The sequence below is a fragment of the Aquarana catesbeiana genome, linkage group LG05 (assembly GCF_042186555.1).
Source record: "Aquarana catesbeiana isolate 2022-GZ linkage group LG05, ASM4218655v1, whole genome shotgun sequence".
In the NCBI taxonomy this organism is placed as follows: Eukaryota; Metazoa; Chordata; class Amphibia; order Anura; family Ranidae; genus Aquarana; species Aquarana catesbeiana.
This window is the reverse complement of record NC_133328.1, coordinates 37,410,722-37,435,425: the sequence shown is the minus strand read 5'-3', so window position 1 is coordinate 37,435,425 and position 24,704 is coordinate 37,410,722. Positions and strand designations below refer to the sequence as shown.

Below are 24,704 nucleotides of genomic sequence, written 5' to 3'. Positions count from 1 at the left end.
AGAGCGGTACAATAATGAGTGTAATGAGGCATAACTAGAACTTTCAGGGCCCCGGCACAAGAACCCATGATGGGTCCCCCTGCCCCCATCCATCCAACCCCTGGGCTTCCAATTTTGGGAGGCTGTCCTTGGATATCCTCCCAGAACTCTGCTTCCCACGTTCCCCCTGGGACGTGCATCCAGCGCAATCACAGTGGCCCTTTACCATGTGATCAGCTGATCATATGTAAACAGACTCGCCGGTTATCCGCAGCCCTTTCCTCCCATACTGTGTCTATGTGAGAAAAGGAGAGCCGTTAACTGTCAAGAATGTCAATAAATTGTTTACACTGATAATCAGTGCCCCGATCATCAGTGCCATCTATTAGTGCTCATCAATGCCACCATCAATGCTGCCTATCAGTGCTCATCAATGCCGCCTATCAGTGCCACCTATCATTGCTCATTAATGCTGCCTATAAGTGCCCATCAATTCTAACTATCAGCACCACCTATCAGTACTCATCTATGTGTCTATCAGTGCCACCTATCAGTGCTGCCTATCAGTGCTCAATGTCCATCAGTGCCGCCTATCAGGCAGCATTGATGAGCACTGATAGGTGGCATTGATGAGCACTGATAGGTGGCACTAATAGGCGGCACTCGTCAATGCTGCCTATCAGTGCTCATCAGTGCCACCTATCAGTGCCCATCAGTGCAGCCTACGAGTTCTGCCTATCAGAGCTAATTAATGCCCATCAGTGCCACCTATCAGTGCCTATCAATGCCACCTATCGGTGCCACCTATCAGTGCTCATCAATGCTGCCTATGGGTACTGCCTATCAATGCTCATCAGAGCCCATCAGTGCCATCTATTAGTGCCCATCACTGCAGCCTATGAGTTCTGCCTGTCAGTACTCATCAATGCCCATTAGTGCCACCTGTCAGTGCCCATCAATGACTATCAGTGCCCATTAATGCCACCTATTAGTGCCCATCAATGCCACCTATTAGTGCCCATCAGTGCCCATCAATGCCACCTATAAGTGCCCATCAATGCCACCTATTAGAAGAACCAATGCTGTTATTAAGGCAAAGGGTGGTCACTCCAAATATTGATTTGATTTGGATTCTTCTTCTGTTGATTTACTTTCCATTTTGTTAATTGATAAAAAATAAACTATTAACACTTCTATTTCTGAAAGCATTCTTCATTTACAGCATTTTTTCACAACTGCCTAAAACATTTACACAGTACTGTGGTGTCCGTTTATGAAGCAGTGATCAGCGGTGATCCAGAGGATCACCGCTGATCACAGTCCATAAACAGTTTATGAAACAGTGATAATCGGGGGAGAACATGTTTGAACTTGTTCTCCCTCCGATTATCTCTACACACGGAGAATCCTCATTGAATGACACAGAAAGGGCCAGTTTATGAAGCGGTGATCTTACCGCTTCACTGGTGATCTGAGTCAGAATTCACACTCCCAGGTTCACCAGCTCAGAGGTGGTGAACCGGGGAGTGAAGAGGAAATCTGGGGGGATCTGAGGGGGAAGGAGGAAGATTTTTAACTTCCTTATGCCTCGTTCAGACCCCCCAACACTGTAAGCATGTCCCCCTGTCATATTTATGTGTATACATATATATACATATATACATATAATGTGTATATGTATATATATATATATATAATGTATGTGTATATACATGTATATATAATGTGTGTGTGTATACATATGTATATAATGTAGGGGGACTCATTATTTTATTAACAGTAATTCATGCCGTCTGTCCGTGTATTGAGCGGTGATAATTTATCACTGCTTAATAAACTGACATCTCTGTATTTCTGGTGCTGTAATCTCGTAAAGTCTCACGAGATTCCAGTATCAGGAGCCTTTCTCCACTGTTGAAAGCATTTGTAGATCTCTTCACTCCTCCAAAGGTGAAGCGATCTACAAAGCTTCATAAACTGGCACACAGAGGAGAAAAATCTTCACTGTGAATGCCGGAGAATGAAGCAGTGAATAGATTTCACTGCTTCATAAACGGACACCTGTATGTGTCATTTATCTATCTATCTAATATTTTTTTTCCATATACTCCTTTCTGATTTTCTTTTATAATTTACATATTTTTCTGATTGCTCCTATTAATCAAATATGAGTGTCACTGTCGATCACATTTAATGATTTTTCTAACAAAAGTTCCTTGATGTTCCTGCAAAATCTACCAACTAATGATGGACCTTTATTAGCCTTGAATATTTGAAATTCTTTCTAAAAGGATAATGTCAAGGGGACAAAATAATCTAGATCTTAATTTCCTAGGCAACCCGTGGGTACTGTACATCCACCGACTAATTCTTCTCTTAGTGACAGAATGACTAACTGTATGGTAATGATTGTAGACAATGATAAAGACTAAAGCTGAGAAGGAACATAATCTGGTAAAGGTGCTAGGGGAGGTTTTTTTTTCTTTATATACTTATATACTTTTTTTTTTTCTGCAAAAGCAAAAATTACAAAATTGAGGTATAAAAAGGGTCTGCATTGCCTTCATCAACTAATCAGATCTTTGAGTTTGTTTGTTTTTTTTTTTTATTTACTTTATATACATTTATATTATCCACAAACTGGATATTATCCAAAAAGTGGATAATATAAATTTATATATATCATTGGACATTTCCAAAGGATTGCTATCAAGTATTCTGCATCAATAGAACTAAAATGTATTTTCACTAGACATGTGCGGCTCATTTCTTTCCGAATTGAAATTCAGGCAAATTTTTTTGCTATTCGGATGTATCCGAATTTCTGAATTACAATAGCAAACCAATTTAAACAAATCCAAAATAACAAAAAGAAACATTTTGGACAAAATTAAAATAGTTTTCAAATCAAATTTGAATCGTTTTTTAAATGAATTTGAATACTTTTCGATTCGAATTTCAGAAGAGAATAAAATAGAAGAGAAAATAAAGGAATAGAACAGAAAATAATAGAATAGAATAGAAAATAAAAGAATAGAAAATATATAGAAAAAACAGAACAGAATAGAAAATAAAAGAATGGAACAATAGAAAATAAAGGAATATAATAGAAAATTAAAGAATAAAACAGAATAGAAAATAAAAGAATAGAGTAAAACAGAACAAAATAAAATAGAAAATAAAGGAATAGAATATAATAAAAAAAGAATAGCATAGAATAAAATAAAATAGAAAGGATATACCAACTTTTGAAATTCGCATTTCAAATAGAATACATTTTAATTCAAATAGAAAAAAAATAGAATAGAAAAAAATGGAATAGAAAAAAAAACAATAGAATAAAATAGAAAGAATATAACCTGCTTCTGAAATTCGAATTTCAAATAGAATAGAAAAGAATAGATTAGAAAATAAAAGAATATGATAAAATAGAATAGAATAGAAAAGAATAGAGAAAAACAATAGAATAGAATAATTCAGAATATAACCATGTTCCAGAATTCGAATTTTGAATAGAATACATTAGAATTAGAATAGAAAAGAATAAAATTGAAAAAATAATAGAATAGAAACAAAAGAATATAACAATATAATCATTTTCCGAAATTCGAATTTCAAATAGAATAAATTCGAATAGAATAGAAAAAATTAGCATTTAATAGAAAAGAAAAGAATAGAAAAGAAAGGATTAGAAAAAAATAGATCAGGAAAAACAATAGAATAGAATGGAATAGAAAGAATATAACCATCTTCCAAAATTCAAATTTCGAATAGAATGAATTCAATTTTAAATTGATTTTGAATAGAATTTGAATAGATTTCAAATTGATTAAAATTTTCTGAATTCGGTCAAATTCATTTGGAAAATTTGAATTGTTTCGAACTCGAAATAAACAAAATGAATTCCGAAAACAAATTAAATGAACTAAACAAATTTATGTAAATAACAAATCGAAATGAAATGAAACACTTTTTTTTCATTCTGCACATGTCTAATTTTCACCAGAGGAATTTGGTAACCCCATAACAGAATATAGTCACATAAAAGTGAGTGAAGCACGTCGCAGAGATGACTTCAGAGGAAAGTTGGAGGAGGAATTATGCAGCAGTTTAGCAGCCGTACATATGATGTCACTCCTACAAAACCAAGTAAATGACGTCATACATACGACCACTAAGCCACCACCAGTGTCTCGGAGCAGCTTCTCTTCTTCATCATAGATGAGATCCAGGTTACCATACATCTTGCTAACAATGCATTGCCCCTATGTATCATTGTCTTCTGAAAAAGAACATTCGTTAAAAGAGACATCCAGGAAAAAACACAAAACTGTGCCATAAATGTGCAGATACAAATCTCTTTATTCATGCGTGTTTTTGGATACATTGCTTGGAAAAACACACATCCCATAACAATAAGTTCTCAAAGTTAAGCCTTGCTTCTTACTAAAAAGCCCAAAACATTACTGACCATTATATTTTCCTTTCAAAGAGCAGTTCAGAAACATAAAACAAAGACAAAAAGTTTCTTTTTAAGGTTCTTATTGTCTTTTGTCTTTTTTCAGCACCCTGTTATACAGGGAGTACTGATCTGTTCACATCAGTTCCTGTCTCTGAACGAGCTTACAGTCTAATTTCATTATTACATTCATACAGAAAACAGTGGGTTTGGCTTGCTGGCCAAAGACCAGAGCACTTTTTGCGATTCTGCACTGCGTCGCTTTAACTGACAATTGCGCGGTCGTGCGACGTGGCTCCCAAACAAAATTGACGTCCTTTTTTTCCCACAAATAGAGCTTTCTTTTGGTGGTATTTGGTCACCCCTGCGGTTTTTATTTTCTGCGCTATAAGCAAAAAAAGAGTGACAATTTTGAAAAAAAAACCACATTATTTTTTACTTTTTGCTATAATAAATATCCCCAAAAAATATATAAAAAAAAACATTTTTTTCCCCTCAGTTTAGGCCGATACATATTTTTGGTAAAAAAATCGCAATAAGCGTTTATTGCGCAAAAGTTATAGCATCTACAAAATAGGGGATAGTTTTATGGCATTTTTATTAATAATTTTTTTTTTTTTTACTAGTAATGGCGGCGATCAGCGTTTTTTTATCGTGACTGCGACATTATGGCAGACACATTGGACAATTTTGACACATTTTTGGGACCATTGGCATTAATACAGCGATCAATGCTAAAAAATTGCACTGATTACTGTAAAAATGACGCTGGCAGTGAAGGGGTTAACCTCTAGGTGGCGCTGTAGGGGTTAAGTGTGTCCTAGGAAGTGATTCTAACTGTGGGGGGGATGGGCTGTGTGTGACACGACACTGATCACCGCTCCCGATTATAGGGAGCTGTGATCATTATCCTCTCACTAGACAGAACAGGGAGATGATTGTTTACATTAGTATAACCCCGTTCTTCCTCACCGTGATACGATCGCGGGTATCCCCGCGGACATCAGGTCCACGGGACCCGCGATCATGGTCACTGAGCTCCTGGCGGGCGCGCCCACAAGCCGCCTCTTAAAGGGCAACGTACAGGTACGTTAATCTGCCTGTATGTGCCCTTCTGCCGCAGTATATCTGCGTGAGGCGGTCGGGAAGCGGTTAAAGTGATACTAAAGGTTTGTTTTTTCATTTTCTAAATATGTTCCTTTAAGGTAGTGTACTGTTGGTTCACTTACCCTTTCCTTCGTTTTCCTTTGTAAATGCTTTTTTCCTGTGTGTGAATTTTCAACTTCCTGTTCCTCCTCTAGAAGCTTGCCCCCATCATCTGAGCCTTTCTGGCTGGGGGTTAGTCAGCGTGCTCACCCCCTCCCTTGGGACTACATCCCTGCGAGGAGACCTTGTGTGCGTTCACAGGCACGAGAGGCACAGCGGGCAGAGGAGTCGCGGGCGTGTCTAAGACGCTGTAGACACCTCCCGAGCCTTGCTATTGTAATCTGAATGACCATCTCAGCACAGCCCCGCCTTTACTCCGCCCTAATCCGCCCCCTTTTTTGCTGAAGTGGAAGTGTGGCTCAGGTTCTTGGTCACACAGAGAAAAAGCGGCACTGCGCATGCACGATGCCGCTAAGTATCAAGGGAATTGTAGTTCCTTTGAAGCCGTGATGTTGCTGCAGGGAGCACGCTCGAAAATCCAGAGGTTGAGGAGAACATACAGAGAGGAAAGGAGGATGTGCTGATAAAGCCTATTTATCTAACAGGTAAATAAAGAATTTCAGCACAAATAACAGCTAGATTCATGATCTATATATAGCATATAGATCAGATATTGCCAACATTTTTTTAAGCTTTACAATCCCTTTAAGGTATACAGTGTTTAGACCCAAAACCAAAAATTTGATACGTAGTGATGGCTGATGGCCCCTTTAAGCCACTCAGCTGAACATCGCTAAATGGCGCAGCTTGATTCTCCATTCCCGGGAGGGAAGAGACAGAAAGGCTTCTGCAAGAGAGACTGGGTGATACCAAAAATTTGATATGTAGATACCAAACTATTTAAACCCAAAACCAAAAAATGTGATGTGTAGAGATGGCTGGTGGCCCCTTTAAGCTGCTCAGCTGAACATCGCTTATTGGCCGCATCTTGTTTGCGCTATAAACAAAAAAAGTTTGACAATTTTGAAAAAAACATAAAACAAAAAAAAACAAAAAGTTTTAATTTCTGCTATAAAAATATATTCAATCAAACAATTGAAAAAAGTCTAATTTCTTCATCAATTTAGGTTAATTATATCCTGCTACATATTTTTGGTAAAAAAAAATCCCAAACATATATTGATTGATTTGCGCAAAAGTTATATAGTCAACAAACTATGTTATTTAAACAAATTGTTTTATTTATTTATTTTTATACTAGTAATGGGGCTGTGATATTGTGTAGGACAACTGGACACTAACTGACACTTTGTGGGAACCAGTGACACTAATACAGTGATCAGTGCTAAAAATATACACTGTCACTGCACTGTCACTGTACTAATGCCACTGGCTGTGAAGGGGTTAAACATCTAGGGTGATCAAAGGGTTAACTGCGTGCCTAGCCTGTGTTTTACTATAAATACTATACAATATGTGTGCTGCTTTTACTCAGGGAAGTGATGGATTTTATTCCCGGCTTTGCAGGGACACAAAGCCCATTCTTTCCCCCCTGTCAGAATAGAGATCTGCCTTGTTTACATAGGCAGAGCTCTGTTTTTTTTCTCTGTCTGATGATCAGCAGGCACTGGATGTCCACTGGCACCCGGAGATTGGCTTTTGCTGGGAGTAATCAAAGCAGAAGTAGGCCCCTGGTGGTGCGCGTGTCCGCCCCCTATGGGCAAAAGTGCAGAATCACGTATATATACATGATTCTGCACAGGAGGGCCACCCTTTAGCAGTATGACTGCTATGGGACGGTCTTTCAAAATTAAATTTTACCTATAGGTAAGCCTATAATAAGGCTTACCTATGGGTATTGTAAATGGGTAGTGTAAAGATATTTACTGTACACGTAGCCAGTGACATCACTGGTGCATGCGCTCTGAAGGAACAGTCACCTGTGCCATGAATGGCGGCTCCAGCCAGTCACAGAGCCGGAGTCCGTGAACCCGGAAGCAAGACGGGTGAAGATGGAAGTGACCTTCAGCGATGACATTGCACCGCTGGAATACATAGTTCCCAACTATCCCTGATTTGGAGGGACTGTCCCTGATTTGGAGCAATGTCCCTCTGTCCCTCATTCCTCCTCATTTGTCCCTCATTTTGGTCTGATCTATATAGTTGTATATAAAATACACTTTTTATCTTTCAAAAAGTGTTTCCCAGTGCTAAACCTTTCATCCAATTTCTAAATTTCTGCATTTGTACATTTGCAAAGCCAATATAAAGGAATAATAGTGGTTAAAAAAAAATCCTTGTAGATTTATTAAACCTTTTTTTTTTGGTTAATTCTCCTTTAAGGGGGTGTGGCAGGGGGCGTGTCCTATGCCTACATATGTTTGTTAGTACCGTATATACTCGAGTACTCGAGCCAACCCGAATATAAGCCGAGGCACCTAATTTTACCACAAAAAACTGGGAAAACGTATTGACCCGAGTATAAGCCTAGAGTGAGAAATGCGCAGCTACTGTAAGTGGAGAAGAGCGTCAACAATGTCCATCTGCAGTCTCACTGTGCCTATTTACAACCATGGGTCCCCCGAACTTCAAACTCGGTAGTTAAGGGTTCCTAGGTGCCCCCTAGCTGCAGCCAAAATTTGGGGTATCTGGACCCAAAGGGCCCTGAAATGACATTGCTGCAGATGGACACAGTTGACCGACTTTGGGGCCCCATATCTCGGGGCCACTTGGTTCGAGGAACTCCAAATTAGTGCAACTAGCACTACAATATATCCAAAGCTGGGGTTTCTAGCTTTCTAGCCCCGAGATACGGGGCCCCAAAGTCGGTTTGGAAAATGTCAAGCACTTTTCTGCAGCAGAGAATGACATTTTCCAAACCAAATTTGGGCCCCCGTATCTCTGGGCCACTTGGTGCTAGGATATGTTGTAGTGCTAGTTCCCCTGGGTTTGCACACCAAATTTGGGGTTCCTAGCACCAAGTGGCCCCGAGATACGGGGCCCCAAAGTCGGTTCGGAAAATGCCATTCTCTGCTGCAGCACAAAAATGCGTTGAAAAACTCGACTCACACTCGAGTATATACGATAGGTACTGGAATGCTATGTTTTCAGGTAAGTTTCACATAATGTGCTAGTATGCGAGGAATACTAGTGCATTATGGCTTTACCTTGCAGGTGAAAAAAAAACAAAAAAAACAAAAAAAAACCCTTAAACCGCTTCATTTTGGATTTCAGGTATATTTGCTGCTGTGCTATTGTTCTTTTAACCCCTGTTCTTGCAGGGCTTTGCCTCTTAATAAAGCTCGCTTTGCACTAGCAGTGTGTTTATAAGGCCCATCCATTGTGCCTTTAGTTCAGCTTCAGGAACATCAGGAAGTGACAAGGACACTGAATTTGTGGCAAGATCAACAGGTATTTTCTGTAACTGCTAAAAAAAACAAAGCAGTCACCACATCTAAGGACTGGTCAGATGCATTGTGTTATATTTTCATTTGTGTTACTTTAACTGACAATAATGCAGTTGTACTCAACACTCAAATAAAATTGATGTCCCTTTCCCCCCCACAAATAGAGCTTTCTTTTGGTGGTATTTGATCACCTCTGCGTTTTTAATTTTTTGCGCTATAAATAAAAAAAGAGCGACAATTTTGAAAAAACAAAACAAAAAAACAATATTTTTTACTTACTATTATAAAACATATCCAATAAAAAAAAATGTAAAAAATCAAATTTCTTCATCAATTTAGGCCAATTTGTGTATTCTGCTACATGTTTTTGGCAAAAAAAATCCCAATAAGCGTATATTGATTGTTTATCGTCTACAAATCCATTTTTTTTAGTTTTTACTAGTAATGTTGGGATTTTTAGCGGGACTGCGACATTGCGGCGGACAAATCTGACACTAAGTGACACTTTTTTGGGGACCAGTGACACCAATACAGTGATCAGTGCTAAAAAATGCACTGTCACTGTATAAATAACACTGGCTGGGAAGAGGTTAATATCAGGGGCGATCAAATGGTTAACTGTGTTCCCCGGGAGTGCTTTCTAACTGGGCGGGATGTGCTTAAAGGATATGTAAACGTTTTGGGGTTTTTTTGTTAAACAAACGTCATACTTACCTCCTCTGTGCAGTTGGTTTTGCACAGAATGGCCCTGATTCTCCTCTTCTGGGGTCCCTCAGAGGTGCTCCTGGCTCCTCCTCTTCTCGAGTGCCCCGTTGGAGAGCCGCTCTCCCTCGGGGAACCCGTGCGGGTGTGCTCCCTTGTCCCGTTGCTGCGTCTTTTAAAACAGACAGCAGGACTTGGCTCCGCCCCCTGGCTCCCACGTTGGGAGCCAATGGCTGCACTGCTATCAATCTATCCAATCAGGACCCGAGACACTGGCTGGAGCAGGAGGTGCTCGTCCCTGGCGCCAGAAAGATCAGGCTCAGGTAAGTAAAAAGGGGGCTCTGGGGGGCTGGTGGACTACAAGAGGTTTTTCACCTCAATGCATAGAATGTATTGAGGTGAAAAACCGCGAGGGTTTACAACCCCTTTAATTGAAAGAAGGCAGATCTGTGTTCCTGCTTAGCAAAAACACAAGATCTCTGTCTTACTTACTAGCAGAACGGCGATCTGCCTTGTTTACATCCGTTCTGCCTCTCCACAAACGATTGCTGGGTTTCCGGCAGACATCGCGTCCACCGGACCCATTAAGTGGCTCCCGCTGTGTCCAATGTCAGCGGGAGCGGGTCTCTGGCGGCGAAACCCGAAGAAGGAATCTTGTACAGGTACACGATTTTGCACTCCAGGGCTGCCCTGCCGCAGTATATGTACATGGGGTGGTCCTTAAGTGGTTAAAATTAAAATGTAAAACATTTGTGTATAGATATTTCCCTCTGTTCTCAGATGCATAAGAGCTGAGGGGAGAGAAAAAAAGGTTCAACTTTACATACACATTAAAGTGGTTGTAAACAGCAGACATGAAATATGAACAAAGCATATCCTGCTATAGTGTGTACTTGTCTCAATCCAGAGCACAAAGTGTAATTTCTGTCTGCTGCTTCATTCCTCTGATATCAGCATGTGTCACTTCTGACACCAAGAGAAAAATGGTGACAGGGATTCCAGCTGATTGACAGCCTCAGCTCTGAAAGCTTCCTGAAAGCTCAGACAAAATTTATTTTATCCTATTCGGAAAATCAAATTGAATTTGAAAAATCTGACACACCGCATCTTCGATCCTGGTGAAGAGCCTCTGATGGAGGCTCTTTACCACGTGATCAGCTGTGTCCAATCACAGCTCATCACAGTGTAAACAGGAAAAGCCGTGCATCGGTTTTTCCTCTATTGCGTCTGACAGACGCGAGTAGAAGAGAGACGATCGGCTGCTCTCCTGGCAGGGGGGTCTGCGCTGATTGATTATCAGCGCAGCCCCCCCCCCCGCGAGGATGCCAACCCAGGACCACCAGGGATGCCAATCAGTGCCCATTATGGTTGCCACCTCATCCCTTTAAACCCGAACACATATTAATTACACAGGTTCTGTGGCTGATTAGGTGGTAATTAAACTCACTTGGTCCCTTATCTGCATTTAATTAGCCTCAGAACCTGTGTAATTCATATGTGTTTGGGTTAAAAAGGATGAGGTGGCAACTCTAGTGCCCATAAATGATGCCAATCAGTGCCCAAAAATTATGATAATCAGTGCCCATCAGTAATGTTTGCCAGTGCCTCCTCATCAGTGATGCATATCAGTGCCATCTATCAGTGTCTATCAGTGCCAACCATCAGTGTCCATCAGTGCCACCTATCAGTGCCCATCAGTGCCACCTATCAGTGCCCATCAGTGTCGCCTATGAGTGCCCATCAGTGCCGCCTGTCGATGCCCATCAGTGCTGCATATCAGTGCCACCTACCAGTGCCCATCAGTGCTGCATATTAGTGCCCATCAGTGCCACCTCATCAGTGCCACCTCATCAGTGCCACCTCATTGGTGCCACCTCATCAGTGCCCATCAGTGCCACCTATCAGTGCCCATCATTGCCACCTAACAGTGCCCATCAGTGCTGCATATTAGTGCCCATCAGTGCCACCTCATTAGTGCCACCTCATTGGTGCCACCTCATCAGTGCCCATCAGTGCCACCTATCAGTGCCCATCAGTGTCGCCTATGAGTGCCCATCAGTGCCGCCTGTCGATGCCCATCAGTGCTGCATATCAGTGCCACCTACCAGTGCCCATCAGTGCTGCATATTAGTGCCCATCAGTGCCACCTCATCAGTGCCACCTCATTGGTGCCACCTCATCAGTGCCCATCAGTGGCACCTATCAGTGCCCATCATTGCCACCTAACAGTGCCCATCAGTGCTGCATATTAGTGCCCATCAGTGCCACCTCATTGGTGCCACCTCATCAGTGCCCATCAGTACCGCCTTATCAGTGCCTGTCAGTGCAGGAGAAAATGTACTTATTTACAAAATTTTATAACAGAAACAAATAAAAACTTTAAAAAAAAAATCAGTCTTTTTTTATTTATTTTTTTTCCAAAAAAATAAACGCAGAGGTGATCAAATACCACCAAAATAAAGCTCTATTTGTGGGAAGTAAATGATAAAAATGTGGTTTGTGTACAGTGTAGCATGACCGCGTAATTGTCATTCAAAAAGCTGAAAATTGTCCTGGGCAGGAAGGGAGGAAAGTGCCCGGTATTGAGGTGGTTAAATTCACTACTATTGTAATTTGGAAATTTGGATGTATCCGAATTATAACGAAAAATGTGTCCGAATTTGTATTCGGAATGAAATGAACAGCAGATTTCTACCACAGACAGTACAGCAGGAAGAACTCAACAGAAAAAAAGGAACCAGCACCGATAGACCCGGGTTATGTCTACTGCTGATACTCAATGGCAGTTTTTTTCCTGCGCAACTTCACATAAAAGAGGAAAACTTTGTCTCCAATAGAAGGCGACTGCTACAGACGTCCCCCCAAATGTATGTCCGTATCCTAAACCAGGAATGCTTCGAATTATAACAAAGGACTTGTGATATACCTTTGCTTGTGCATAATGGTTCTCGCTAGAGTCCTTCTTTAACCTGAATTACGAAGTTGAACTAACCACAGCCGGGCTTGAATTATCGCAGCAGCTCAGACCTAAATAAATTGCCACTTTGTGCTCCCAGACAGAAATACAAGCAATTATTACAGTCTGCAGAGAGGCACACTGTGTTCATTTCCATATAAATTCAAGCTTCAGCGGGCACTCTGTACAGAGATGTGTCTTGAGGTTTTACAGGTGCAGATGGCCGGCCGCATGTTAATGCAGTTTGGAAAGTTAATGCAGAAGAAGCCTGACTGCCTCGTTTTACAGGAAAACTACCATTTACTTGCTCTAAGCACACATTCCCAGTTAACCACTTCCAGACCGGCTCACGCCAATATACGTCGGCACTTTGAAGAGGGATCTTTGTTATGGCAGCAGCTAACTACCATAACCCTGGTATCCTCTTCTTCAGTGAGCCGTCTGGTTTCCAATAATAGTGGTCTCTCCGGCGGATTCGCCGCGAGATCACTTTCATCAGGGACAGGCATGCCTCCCAACATTTTGAGATGGGAATGAGGGGCACCTACTAACAAACGTATGTAGGCATAGGACACGCCCCCTGCCACACCCCCTTAAAGGAGAATTAACCCAAAAAAGGTTAATCAAATCCACAAGTGCTTTTTTTTTTACCACTACTATTACTTTTTATTGGCTTTTAAAATGTACAAATGCAGCAATTTAGAAATTGGATGAAAGGTTTAGGACTGGGAAACACTTTTTGAAAGATAAAAAGTGCATTTTATATATAAGTATATAGATCAGACCAAAATGAGGGACAAATGAGGGGGAAAGAGGGACAGAGAGACATTGCTTCAAATCAGGGACAGTTGGGAGCTGTGCGACGGGAGGCCCCCCCCACCGCTCTCTGGTGCCCTCCGCCGCTTACTGGAGCCGTCGGTAGCTGCGGAGGTGATCGGGTCCTCTTCCTGGCTTGGTATGAAGATGAGTGAGGGGAAGATGGCCCCCACCCATCTCCATACCTTTGCAGGGCGGAAGCGCCATCAAAACGCCACTTCCGTCCATAGCTCTTAAAGCAAAATTTTTTTTTTTTTTTTTTAATGACATTTCGTTTTATTTTTTATTTTTATTGCATTTTAGTGTAAATATGAGATCTGAGGTCTTTTTGACCCCAGATCTCATATTTAAAAGATCCTGTCATGCTTTGTTTCTATTACAAGAGATGTTTACATTCCTTGTAATAGGAATAAAAGTGACACCATTTTTTTTAAAGAACAGTGTAAAAATAAAAGGTAAAATAAATAATAATAATAAAAAAAAATTTGAACGGACCCCATGCTGCAGAGCTCGCATGCAGAAGCGAACGCATATGTGAGTAGCGCCCGCATATGAAAACGGTGCTCAATCCACACATGTAAGGTATCGCCATGATCGGTAGAGTGAGAGCAATAATTCTAGTATAAATGTATAATGTTTGGGGGTCTAAGTAATTTTTTTAGCAAAAAAATCTGTTTTTAACTTGTAAACAACAAATCTCAAAAAGAGGCTCGGTGATTCATATTTGAAGGTTTACTTTGCTGTGAAATGTTGACATTTTCATATGCCTGATGTATCACATTTTTAAGACTGTGTATTACATATGTAGCTTTGTGGATTCCTTCTTACAGTGCCTTGAAAAAGTATTCACACCCCTTGAAAATTTCCACATTTTGTCATGTTACAACCAAAAATATAAATGTATTTTATTGGGATTTTATGTGATAGACCAACACAAAGTGGCACAAAATTGTGAAGTGGAAGGAAAATGATAAATAGTTTTTAAAAATTCTTACAAATTAATATGTGATTAGTGTGGTGTGCATTTGTATTCAGCCCCCTTTCTTCTGATACCCCTAACGAAAATCTAAAGGAACCAATTTCCTTCAGAAGTCACCTGATTAGTAGATACAGCTGTTCTGTGAAGCCCTCAGAGGTTTGTTAGAGAACCTGAGAACCTTAGTGAATAAACAGCATCATGAAGGCCAAGGAACACACCATTTGTATTCAGCCCTCCTAAATCAATACTTTGTAGGACCACCTTTCACTGCAATTACAGCTGCAAGTCTTTTTGGTGATGTCTCTACCAGCTTTGCACATCTAGAGAGAGAAATTTTTGTCCATTCTTCTTTGCAAAATAGCTCAAGCTCTGTCAGATTGGATGGAGAGCGTCTGTGAACAGCAATTTTCAAGTCTTGCTACAGATTCTCAATTGGATTTAGGTCTGGGCTTTGACTGGGCCATTCTAACACATGAATATGCTTTGATCTAAACCATTCTATTGTAGTTCTGGCTGTATGTTTAGGGTCGTTGTCCTGCTGGAAGGTGGTCTCATCTGACCAGAGCACCTTCTTCCATGTTTGCTGTGTCCCCCACATGGCTTCTCACAAACTGCAAACAGGACTTCTTATGACTTTCTTTCAACAATGGCTTTCTTCTTGCCACTCTTCCATAAAGGTCAGATTTGTGGAGAGCATGACTAATAGTTGTCCTGTGGACAGATTCTCCCACCTGAGCTGTGGATCTCTGCAGCTCCTCCAGAGTTACCATGGGCCTCTTGGCTGCTTCTCTGATTAATACTCTCCTTGCCCGGCCTGTCAGTTTAGGTGGACGGCCATGTCTTGGTAGGTTTGCAGCTGTGCCATACTCTTTCCATTTCCGCATGATGGATTGAACAGTGCTCATGAGATGTTCAAAGCTTGGGATATTTTTTTATAACCTAACCCTGCTTCCAACATCTCCACAACTTTAACCTTGACCTGTCCGGTGTGTTCCTTGGCCTTCATGATGCTGTTTGTTAACTAAGGTTCTCTAACAAACCTCTGAGGGCTTCACAGAACAGCTGTATTTATACTGAGATTAAATTACACACAGGTGGACTCTATTTACTAATTAGGTGACTTCTGAAGGCAATTAGTTCCACTAGATTTTGGTTAGGGGTACTGTATTTCTGTTGGGTTTTTACAGTAATCCTTCAGTTTCTCTGATTGACAAATGCTGATGTAGCGCTAACCCCCACAACGACTGCTGATGTAACCAGTTCTTTCACAATGAGTGCAGAGGCTGCCTGTCCACACAAGCAACAGTCCATTCACCCTGGCTCCAATAAACAGTCTAGGGAAAGGGAGTCCCGGAGCAAAAGAATAAAATACATGGGCGGAGGGACAGCATGACAGAAGTAGGGCAGCAGGACAGACAGGGGTAAGCTTGGTAGGCGCTCCTTTAAGAAAAGGGGGTGGTTAAGAGCCGGAAGGAGACTGGCGGAAGTTAGTAATAGGAAGAGAGGAAGTGACATCAGGTGAGAGCAGAGAATGTGGAGATTCCCACCTGCCCTCCCTATGTTTGGTCATTATGTCAGTTGGGCTGTCAGGACAGCCCGGCAGTGGTAGGTCTTTGGAGGAAGAGAAGAAGGCTGGTATATAAGGTTGTTGGGACCCATCTGTGGTATGTGGTTCCTGGGTACCTTCCGGTTAACGAGGGGTTTAACCAGGAAGGGGTTAAATGGTAGGTCACTTGCGACTGGAGGCCTGAGTTTTAAAGGAAGTTGTTCGCAGTGACCAAGTTGTGTGTTGTTGCCCTCAAAGACCACCAAAAATATAAAGAAGTTTTAGTTGATGGTTATTTAAAATGTTATTTAATTTACGTTAATTGTTTAAATAAAAGGCCCTAAGGCCATTTTACTCCAAAACCTTGTCATTTCATTTATGGGGTAAAAGGGGGTGGTTTTGGAGGTCAGGGGTTAACAGGTTGAGTGGAAATCTGGAAGTGTATGTCCTTCATATGTCATGGCTCTTAAGGTTTTATTGCTTGAAGAGCTTTTAAGGGGAGAGGTATTAGACCACGGGATACTTAAAATGATTGTAAAGTCTCATTTTTTTTTAGTTAAAAATAACAAACATGTTATACTTACCTGCTCTGTTGCAGTGGATTTGCACAGAGCAGCCCCGATCCTCCTCTTCTCAGGTCCCTCTTCGGCTCTCCTGGCCCCTCCCTCCTATTGAGTGCCCCCACAGCAAGCAGCTCCTCCAGGGTTACCATGGACCTCTTGGCTGCTTCTCTGATTAAAGCTCTCCTTGCCCGGCCTGTCAGTTTAGGTGGACGGCCATGTCTTGGTAGGTTTGCAGTTGTGCCATTCTCTTTCCATTTTCGGATGATGGATTGAACAGTGCTCCGTGAGACGTTCAAAGCTTGGGATATTTTTTTGTAATCTAACCCTGCTTTAAACTTCTCCACAACTTTATCCCTGACCTGTCCGGTGAGTTCCTTGGCCTTCATGATGCAGTTTGTTCACTAAGGTTTTTAGGTTCTCTAACAAACCTCTGAGGGCTGTATCTACTGTTTAGGTGACTTCTGAAGGCAATTGGTTCCACTAGATTTTCTGTAGGGGCATCAGAGTAAAGAGGGCTGAATACAAATGCACGCCACATTTTTCACATATTTATTTGTAAAAAATGTTGAAAACCATTTATTATTTTCCTTCCACTTCACAATTATGTGCCACTTTGTGTTGGTCTATCACATAAAATCCCAATAAAATACATTTAAGTTTTTGGTTGTAACATGACAAAATGCGGAAAATTTTTTATGAATACTTTTTCAAGGCACTGTAATTATGCAAAACAGAGCTTCTAAAACATTTACACACATTGAAAATATTATTTAATCATTTAGTGACCGCCCTACAGAAGTTTTGCTGCTACAGGGCGGCAACTGTGCACCAGATCATGTGTATATACATGATCTTACACTTCCGCCTGCAGGAGGCGCACTGCTTCTGCTGTGATTATTCACAGCAGAAGCCGATCTGCAGGTGCTGGGCACTTGATGTCCACCAGCACCCGCCGATCGTAGGGGAGAGACTCTGAACGGAACTATGTAAACAAGGCAGAGTTCCGTTCTGACAGGGGGGAAGGCATTGATTTTGTGTTCCTGCAAAGCAGGGATTCAAATCCATCTCTCCCCCTAGTAAAAGCAGCACACATAGTAAACACAAACACTGGCTAGGCGCACAGTTAACCCTTTGTACGCCCCTAATGATAACCCCTTCCCAGCCAGTACAGTGTCATTAGTACAGTGACGGTGCATATTTTTAGCCCTGATCACTGTATTAGTGTCACTGGTTCCTGCAAAGTGTCAAAAGTGTCAGTATGTGTCCGATTGTTTGCTGCAATATCGCAGCCCCGCTATAAGTTGTTGTTTTTGTTTTTTTTTACCAAAAACATGTAGCAGAATACATTTTGGTCTAAATTGGTGCAGAAATTCGATTTTTTCATTTTTTTTTTATTGGATATGTTTTATAGCAGAAAGTAAAAAATTTTGGGTTTTTTCTTCAAAATTATTGGCCTTTCTTTGTTTATAGCGCGAAAAATAAAAAACGCAGAGGTGATCAAATACCACCAAAAGAAATCTCTATTTGTGGGGAAAAAGGGACATTCACTTTATTTGCGTACAGAGTTGCACCACCACACAATTGTCAGTTTAAGTAACGCAGTACCGTATCGCAAAAAATAGCCTGGGGGCTGGGGTAAATCTTCCAGCGGTCCAAGGAAATATAAAAGGCAAAGGTAATTCAGCTCTAATCAAATGTATTTTTTAAATGCAAGCAGTGTAAGTACCTGAATCTGATTTGGTAACAGCCTGTACAGCTGAGCCCAGAGAAGGAGAGGAAAAAGCAGCAGCACAAAGAGTCAATCAGGTGTGCTACAGTGCAATGAGCATGCTGATAGGAGGAGAGACCAGAATGGTAGAGAGATGTGCTCATCAGTGTGCTCGTTTTACTGTCCAGTTGAAAGTTTAGGGAGGGAGGGGGGGTGTAGTGAGGAGGAGACCTGTAAGTGAAACTGCACTCAATAACTACCAGGTCCCTTTCTTTGCTAGACAGGGCTGTGGCTGTTGGGGCACAGCTGTTACATAGTTACATAGTAGGTGAGGTCGAAAAAAGACACAAGTCCATCATGTCCAACCTATGTGTGTGATTATATGTCAGTATTACATTGTATATCCCTGTATGTTGTGGTCGTTCAGGTGCTTATCTAATAGTTTCTTGAAGCTATCAATGCTCCCCGCTGAGACCACCGCCTGTGGAAGGGAATTCCACATCCTTGCCGCTCTTACAGTAAAGAACCCTCTACGCAGTTTAAGGTTAAACCTCTTTTCTTCTCATTTTAATTTGAATGGACAGATACCCCCAGGTGAGTATTAGGGACTTTTTAGGCAACAAGGAAAAGGATATAAACAAAAATTATATAAATAATATTTATTTATTGAGGAAGATATAAAATTATGTGGGTGCAAACATCACCAAAAGTATAATGGATAAAAACAGCAAGTTACAAAAGTAAATCGTTAGTGCGTGGTAATCTTGTCGATATTCGGCCCAACGCGTTTCGTGTTTTCTTCTCATTTGGCCACGTGTCTTATTCAACTCCCTTCCGCAAAAAAGTTTTATCCCTATTGTGGGGTCACCAGTACCAGCTGTGTAAATTTTAGGACTGGATAGACAGAAATAAAAGCCTTTGGTGGATAAGCATACATTGATTTGTGTATTTAGCGGTTTGCCTGGAATTCAACTTTAAGATGATTCATTTTGCAATATGGTTGGAGCCCTCATTCCCCCCGCAAGTGCCACTTTAAATTAAAAATTGCAAAACTAAATACATATTTAAATATAAAACATTTTTTGTTTAAAGATGAATTCTGAGTTGACTTTGATGTCACTTTGAAACTCAGCACTAATACTTGTTACATGCCATTACTATGGCTATATTTATATAGCATTAATAAGATTATTTTTTTTAATGAATTATGTTACTGATAAGAAATCCTTGCATGGGTTTGATCCACGTTCTCTTTACTCTCATAATCCAAAAATAATCGCCTGCATAGGAAATGAATAATTATGTAATAAGAAACAAATTCAAGCATTTCAGTTTAAACTTGAAACTCCGGAATTTGAACTTTTTTCTTTATTGCTTCCTTTCATCTGTCACAATAAAAAAAAATAAGCTTTTGTTGCAACACTCAGCTTTAACATTTAGCTGTTTTCTGAAGTACTTCCACTCCACCAATAGTTGTCAGAATTTAACCCACTTCCTGTGAGCCCGGGTTGTCATGGACCTGCCCCTTGGGGTGATGTCAGGGCCCTGCCAGGGGCCATTTTTGCTTCCAATCCACCCAGCATTGGTTGTCGCCCTCACCAAAACAACCAATGGTGCTGTGCAGCCTGGGGCTAAACATACACAGAGCTTAACATACACTGAGGATGGAGTGTCCTCCATGAGTGCTGCCTGATGCAGCTGCCTCCGTTGGCCTTATGGGAGGCACAACCCTGCTCCCAGTACTCCTTGGTTGAGTAGCACTCACTCATCATTATATGAGCACCCACTTAGTACAGAAGGAAGCAACTTCCAACACTGCCACTGAGACAGAAGAGGAAAGACCTTTGACGTTCTTGTTCCAGCCTGAAGACTGCCGGATATGAAAAAGTATATGATAAAAGTGAATGAGTATTAGATTCCATGCTAAGGACCTGAAATAAGGCTGCTACCTTACCCCAATTCCCCACCAGAGGTGAAGTATGCATAAAACGAATAGGGAGGTATGGGTGGCGCTGTCTAATATAGGTCTTTGAAGTGTGTGCAAGTTCTTATTCTGAAAAGTCAATATGAATGAAAAATAAAAGTCAAAAAAACATTTTCAACATATCATTTTCTAAATATTTTCTTTGACCTTTGAGTTCTGTGTAACTGGGGTTTCAGCAGGTGCATGTCCTATGCATGGCTAAACACGGTGTGCTAAAATGTGTCCCTCTTTATCATTTTAGAAAGTTGAGAAGTTTGCAAAAATATAGGGGCCATTAGCCAAAGAAACAACTGCTTCTTGTTGAGTAGCCCACCCCATTCCAAAGTTCTATAATAAGGCCCCGTTCACATGGGGCACACTTGTGCATCCCCCTGCCCATAAAAGATGGGCTTGCATGGGGCACGGATGTAATTGCTCAATGTAAACAAGGTCTAAAGCTTCAAAGGACATCGAAGGACTGGAATTCCTTTATCAAGATCTGCTTGGGTGAAATGCCTGGGGGGAAAGAAATCTCAGCAGAGGTCTTGCTTGCACTGAATAAAGCCCAGCAGAGTTGAGTCACCACCAAAGAGTTCTCCCACCTTAGCAGAAGCTTAACGGGTTACTAAACCCTTGTTTTTTTTATTTTTTTAAATAACAAACATATCATACTTACCTCCACTGTGCAGTTCGTTTTGCACATAGTGGCCCTGATCCTCGTCTTCTGGGGTTCCCCAACATTGCTTGCGGCTCCTCCCCGCATTGGGAAACCACCTAGGAGAAGTGCTCTCCTTGGGGGTCCCCATGCGGGCGCGCTCCCGAGTCCAGCATTTGCGTCCATAGACACAGAATGACGGACTCGGCCCCGCCCCCTCCCGGCGCCTGCGTCATTGGATTTGATTGACAGCAGCGGGAGCCAATGGCTGCGCTGCTATCAATCTATTCAATCAAGAGCTGAGACAATGGGTAGAGAGGGTGAGCGCGTCTCCGGCGTGGGAATTACTGGACTCAGGTGAGTAAAACGGGGGGGGCTGGGGGGCTGGTCAGTGACAGAAGTTTTTTCACCTTAATGCATAGGATGCATTAAGGTGAAAAACACAAGGGTTTGCAACCCCTTTAAGTTGGCCTTACATCAGTAAAATTTTGTTTGAACATTCGATTAAAATTTTGAAAAATCAGAGCATTCAAGCTTGCCATCATTGAGTCAACTAATTTTGTTTGAAAGTCCCTAAAATTTCATCCAGTAACATTTGGAAAATTGAAGGAACGTTCTGAAAGATGAACATTTTCGAAAATTCTATTGGTGTATGTGGCTAGCTTTAGACTTTCATTACCAGACAGGTGCACTAGATTAGTGGCCTAAAAAGTAATTTTATTTTAAGACTATCAAGACAATCTTGGCATTTCCTTAGATGTGTTTGTCTCATAGTTATGCTCATTAAGCAATCTTGAGTAAGTCCAATGAACTTACTATCTACATTCATTCTAGGAATGGCTTATTCTACATAACTCCAATGGCAGAGAACACAGGTAAAATAGAAGGACAGTTGAACCGTCAAGAGCCATGTTGATCCCAGTCCAGCCCTCGTATGTTTGCAAGTTTGGTTGATTTTCCTGACTATAATCGAGGAGCTAAGGGTTTTATTGAAAAATAACTTCATTATTTAAAAAAAATCAATTGGAAATACTTACCATTAAAAGAATCATTAAGAAGAAGCAGCAGGAGTTTGTTTTTCCCTCCATTGTTTGCAGAAATACAAGTTCCATAGTTGTCATCCTGTGAAATGAAAAGAAAACAACTCATTAAAATTCATATCCTGTTGACAAACCAAAAAAAATGCATCGATTTGTTGCTTCTGAAACATCGATCTTACATTATAAAAAAAGAAAAATCAAAAAGAGAGACTGCAACACTCCCTACCAAGTCTGGCATCACTGGGTAAGCATAAAATACATAAAAAAATAATTCATCCTCTTTATGTGACTACATATTAAAATAAAAAAAATAATATCTATAGTAGTCATATAAAGAGGGGGAAAAATGTTGTTTTTGTGTATTGATCTCGCATGACAGTGAAAATAAGTTGGAAGTTGAGGTATACTATGTGTGCACATGCACAAAAATACTCAGAGCGTGCAGACATGCTGCTGCATCTCCACCAGTCCGAATACCTGGCAGAGAACATTGTCAGGTGTGCACATGCGTTGGATTTTTGTGACGCACATTCGCCCAACTTTAATACACTGCCTCCTGGGATGTGTGATGTAGACATCCAAGAGAGCAGAGGGGGGAGCCTAAATCATTTTAGCTAGGCGAGGAACCAAAACGTTCTGGGCCACAGCACTAACAGGTACATTGTCATGAGGAGATCTAAAGGACCCAATGTTGACATCAAATGATAAACCAACATCAGTAATAATATATGTATATTATACCTCTCTGCGGCCTTTGATACTGTTGACCACCCGCTCCGTCTCAATAAACTCCCTTGGCCTTCAAGATTCAGATCTTTCCAACGCTCCTCCTATCTATCACAGCGCTCCTTCAGTGTTACCTATAACTGTGTCTCTTCCTCTTAACCTCCTCTTTCTGTAGGGGTCCCCCAAGGCTCTGTTCTTGGACCCCTTTTTTTCTCTATCTACACCTCCTCTCTTGGTCACTTGATAACCTCCCAAGGCTTCCAATAACACCTCTACACCCAAATCTATCTCTCTACTCCTCACTTCTTCAGTCTCCTCTCGCAATACTAACTTACTAACATATCAGCACCAATGTCGCATCACTCCCATAAACTAAATCCCTCTAAAACCCAGCTGATAGGCAAGCGTTCGGACACTCCTTCTTTCACCTTTTGCTTTGTCTTTCGTCTTCCCCTCTTTGTTTTCTTTTGTTCCTTTCCTTTCTTTGTCTTCTCTTCCTTCTCATTTCCCCTTCTCCCCCCTCGTGCCCCTTTTCTGTCTTGGATTTGCATCTCCCTTTTCATTTAGTTGTGGTTTGCACATTAGGTCCATGTCGGGGGGGTGGTGGCAAAATACAGGTTCTAATGTTCCCCCTGGTGGGGGGTTTTCTGAGTGGGATTGCCGTTTGCTATATGAGAACCTTTTTTCTTTTATGTTGAATTTCTAATTTATATGGCAGCCCTTTGTGTCAGAAATAACTGGTGGTATAATATGTGATTTCTCTCTTATACCTGTTCTCAATGTTTTGATATGCTCCCCCTGCATTGTGGACCCTATTTTTGAAAAATTTTCTATAAAAATATTGAAACAGAAAACCGAGCTGATAATCCCCCCCCCCACCCCCCCGCTTGTGCCGTTCTCCATGACTTTTCCATCAAGATCAGTAATGCAACTATCAGTCCCTACCCTCACGTCAGGGTACTCTGTGTAATCCTAGACTCTGACCTATCCTTTCGGCCTCAAATCCAATCGCTGTCAAAAGCTTGTATACGTCACCTCTGTAACATCTATAAAATTCGTCTCTGTTCAACTAATGAAACCACCAAGCTACTCATTCACTCCCTAATTATCTCTAACCTTGACTACTGCAACCTCCTTCTCATAGGCCTACCACTCCATCTCCTTTATCATGAATGCTACTGCCAGACCCATCCACCTTGCCAACCACACAGTGTCTGCCACATACTCTCCGCCAATCCCTCCACTGGCATTTATTTCGCATTTGTTGCATTTTTTATTTATTTATTTAATAATATATAACACTTATTTTTGATTTTTCTTCATTTTTTTGTTGTTATTTTTTTCCAATAATATATATCCTTTTTTTTATTTTACACACAGCCGAACTGCCGCTGGGAGCTCTTATGGGCAGGGCCCTCTGAACCCTCTTGTATTTAATTGTATTGTAACTGTACTGCATCCCTTTAAATTGTAAATTGCTGTGCAAACTGTTGGCGCTATATAAATCCTCTATAACAGGGATATGCAATTAGCGGACTTCCAGCTGTTGCAAAACTACAAGTCCCATCATGCCTCTGACTCTGGGTGTCATGCTTCTGGCTGTTAGAGTCTTGCTATGCCTCACGGGACTTGTAGTTCTGCAACAGCTGGAGGTCCACTAATTGCATATCCCTGCTGTATAATAATAATCATAATAATACTTAAATTGCTATTAAGAGCCCTTTCACATTGGGGTGGTTTGCAGGTGCTATTGCGCTAATAATAGCGCCTGCAAACCGACCCAAAAGTGCCGCTGCTTGCATTCCAGTGTGAAAGCCCCGAGGGCTTTCACACTGGAGCGATGCGCTGGCAGGACGGTAAAAAAAGTCCTGCCAGCAGCATTGTGTGTATGCCGCTCCTTTACCGCTCCTGCCCATTGAAATCAATGGGATGGCGTGGCTATACCGCCAGCAAAGCGCCTCTGCAGAGGCGCTTTGCGGTGGTATTTAACCCTTTCTTGGCCGCTAGCGGGGGGTAAAACCGCCCCGCTAGCGTCCGCATACCGATGGTAAAACACCGC

The 24,704-nt window shown here is 41.3% G+C and overlaps 1 protein-coding gene across 1 annotated transcript in view; it reads right to left on the bottom strand.

Moving 5' to 3' along the window:
- CALCR (calcitonin receptor) overlaps positions 1–24,704 on the bottom strand; it is a 459,172-nt gene that overhangs the window by 208,062 nt on the left and 226,406 nt on the right. Inside the window, exon 2 of the mRNA XM_073629603.1 lies at positions 21,917–22,001. Coding sequence (XP_073485704.1) covers positions 21,917–22,000 — 84 coding nt within the window. The 5' untranslated portion in view covers position 22,001. The remainder of the gene's footprint in view (positions 1–21,916; positions 22,002–24,704) is intronic.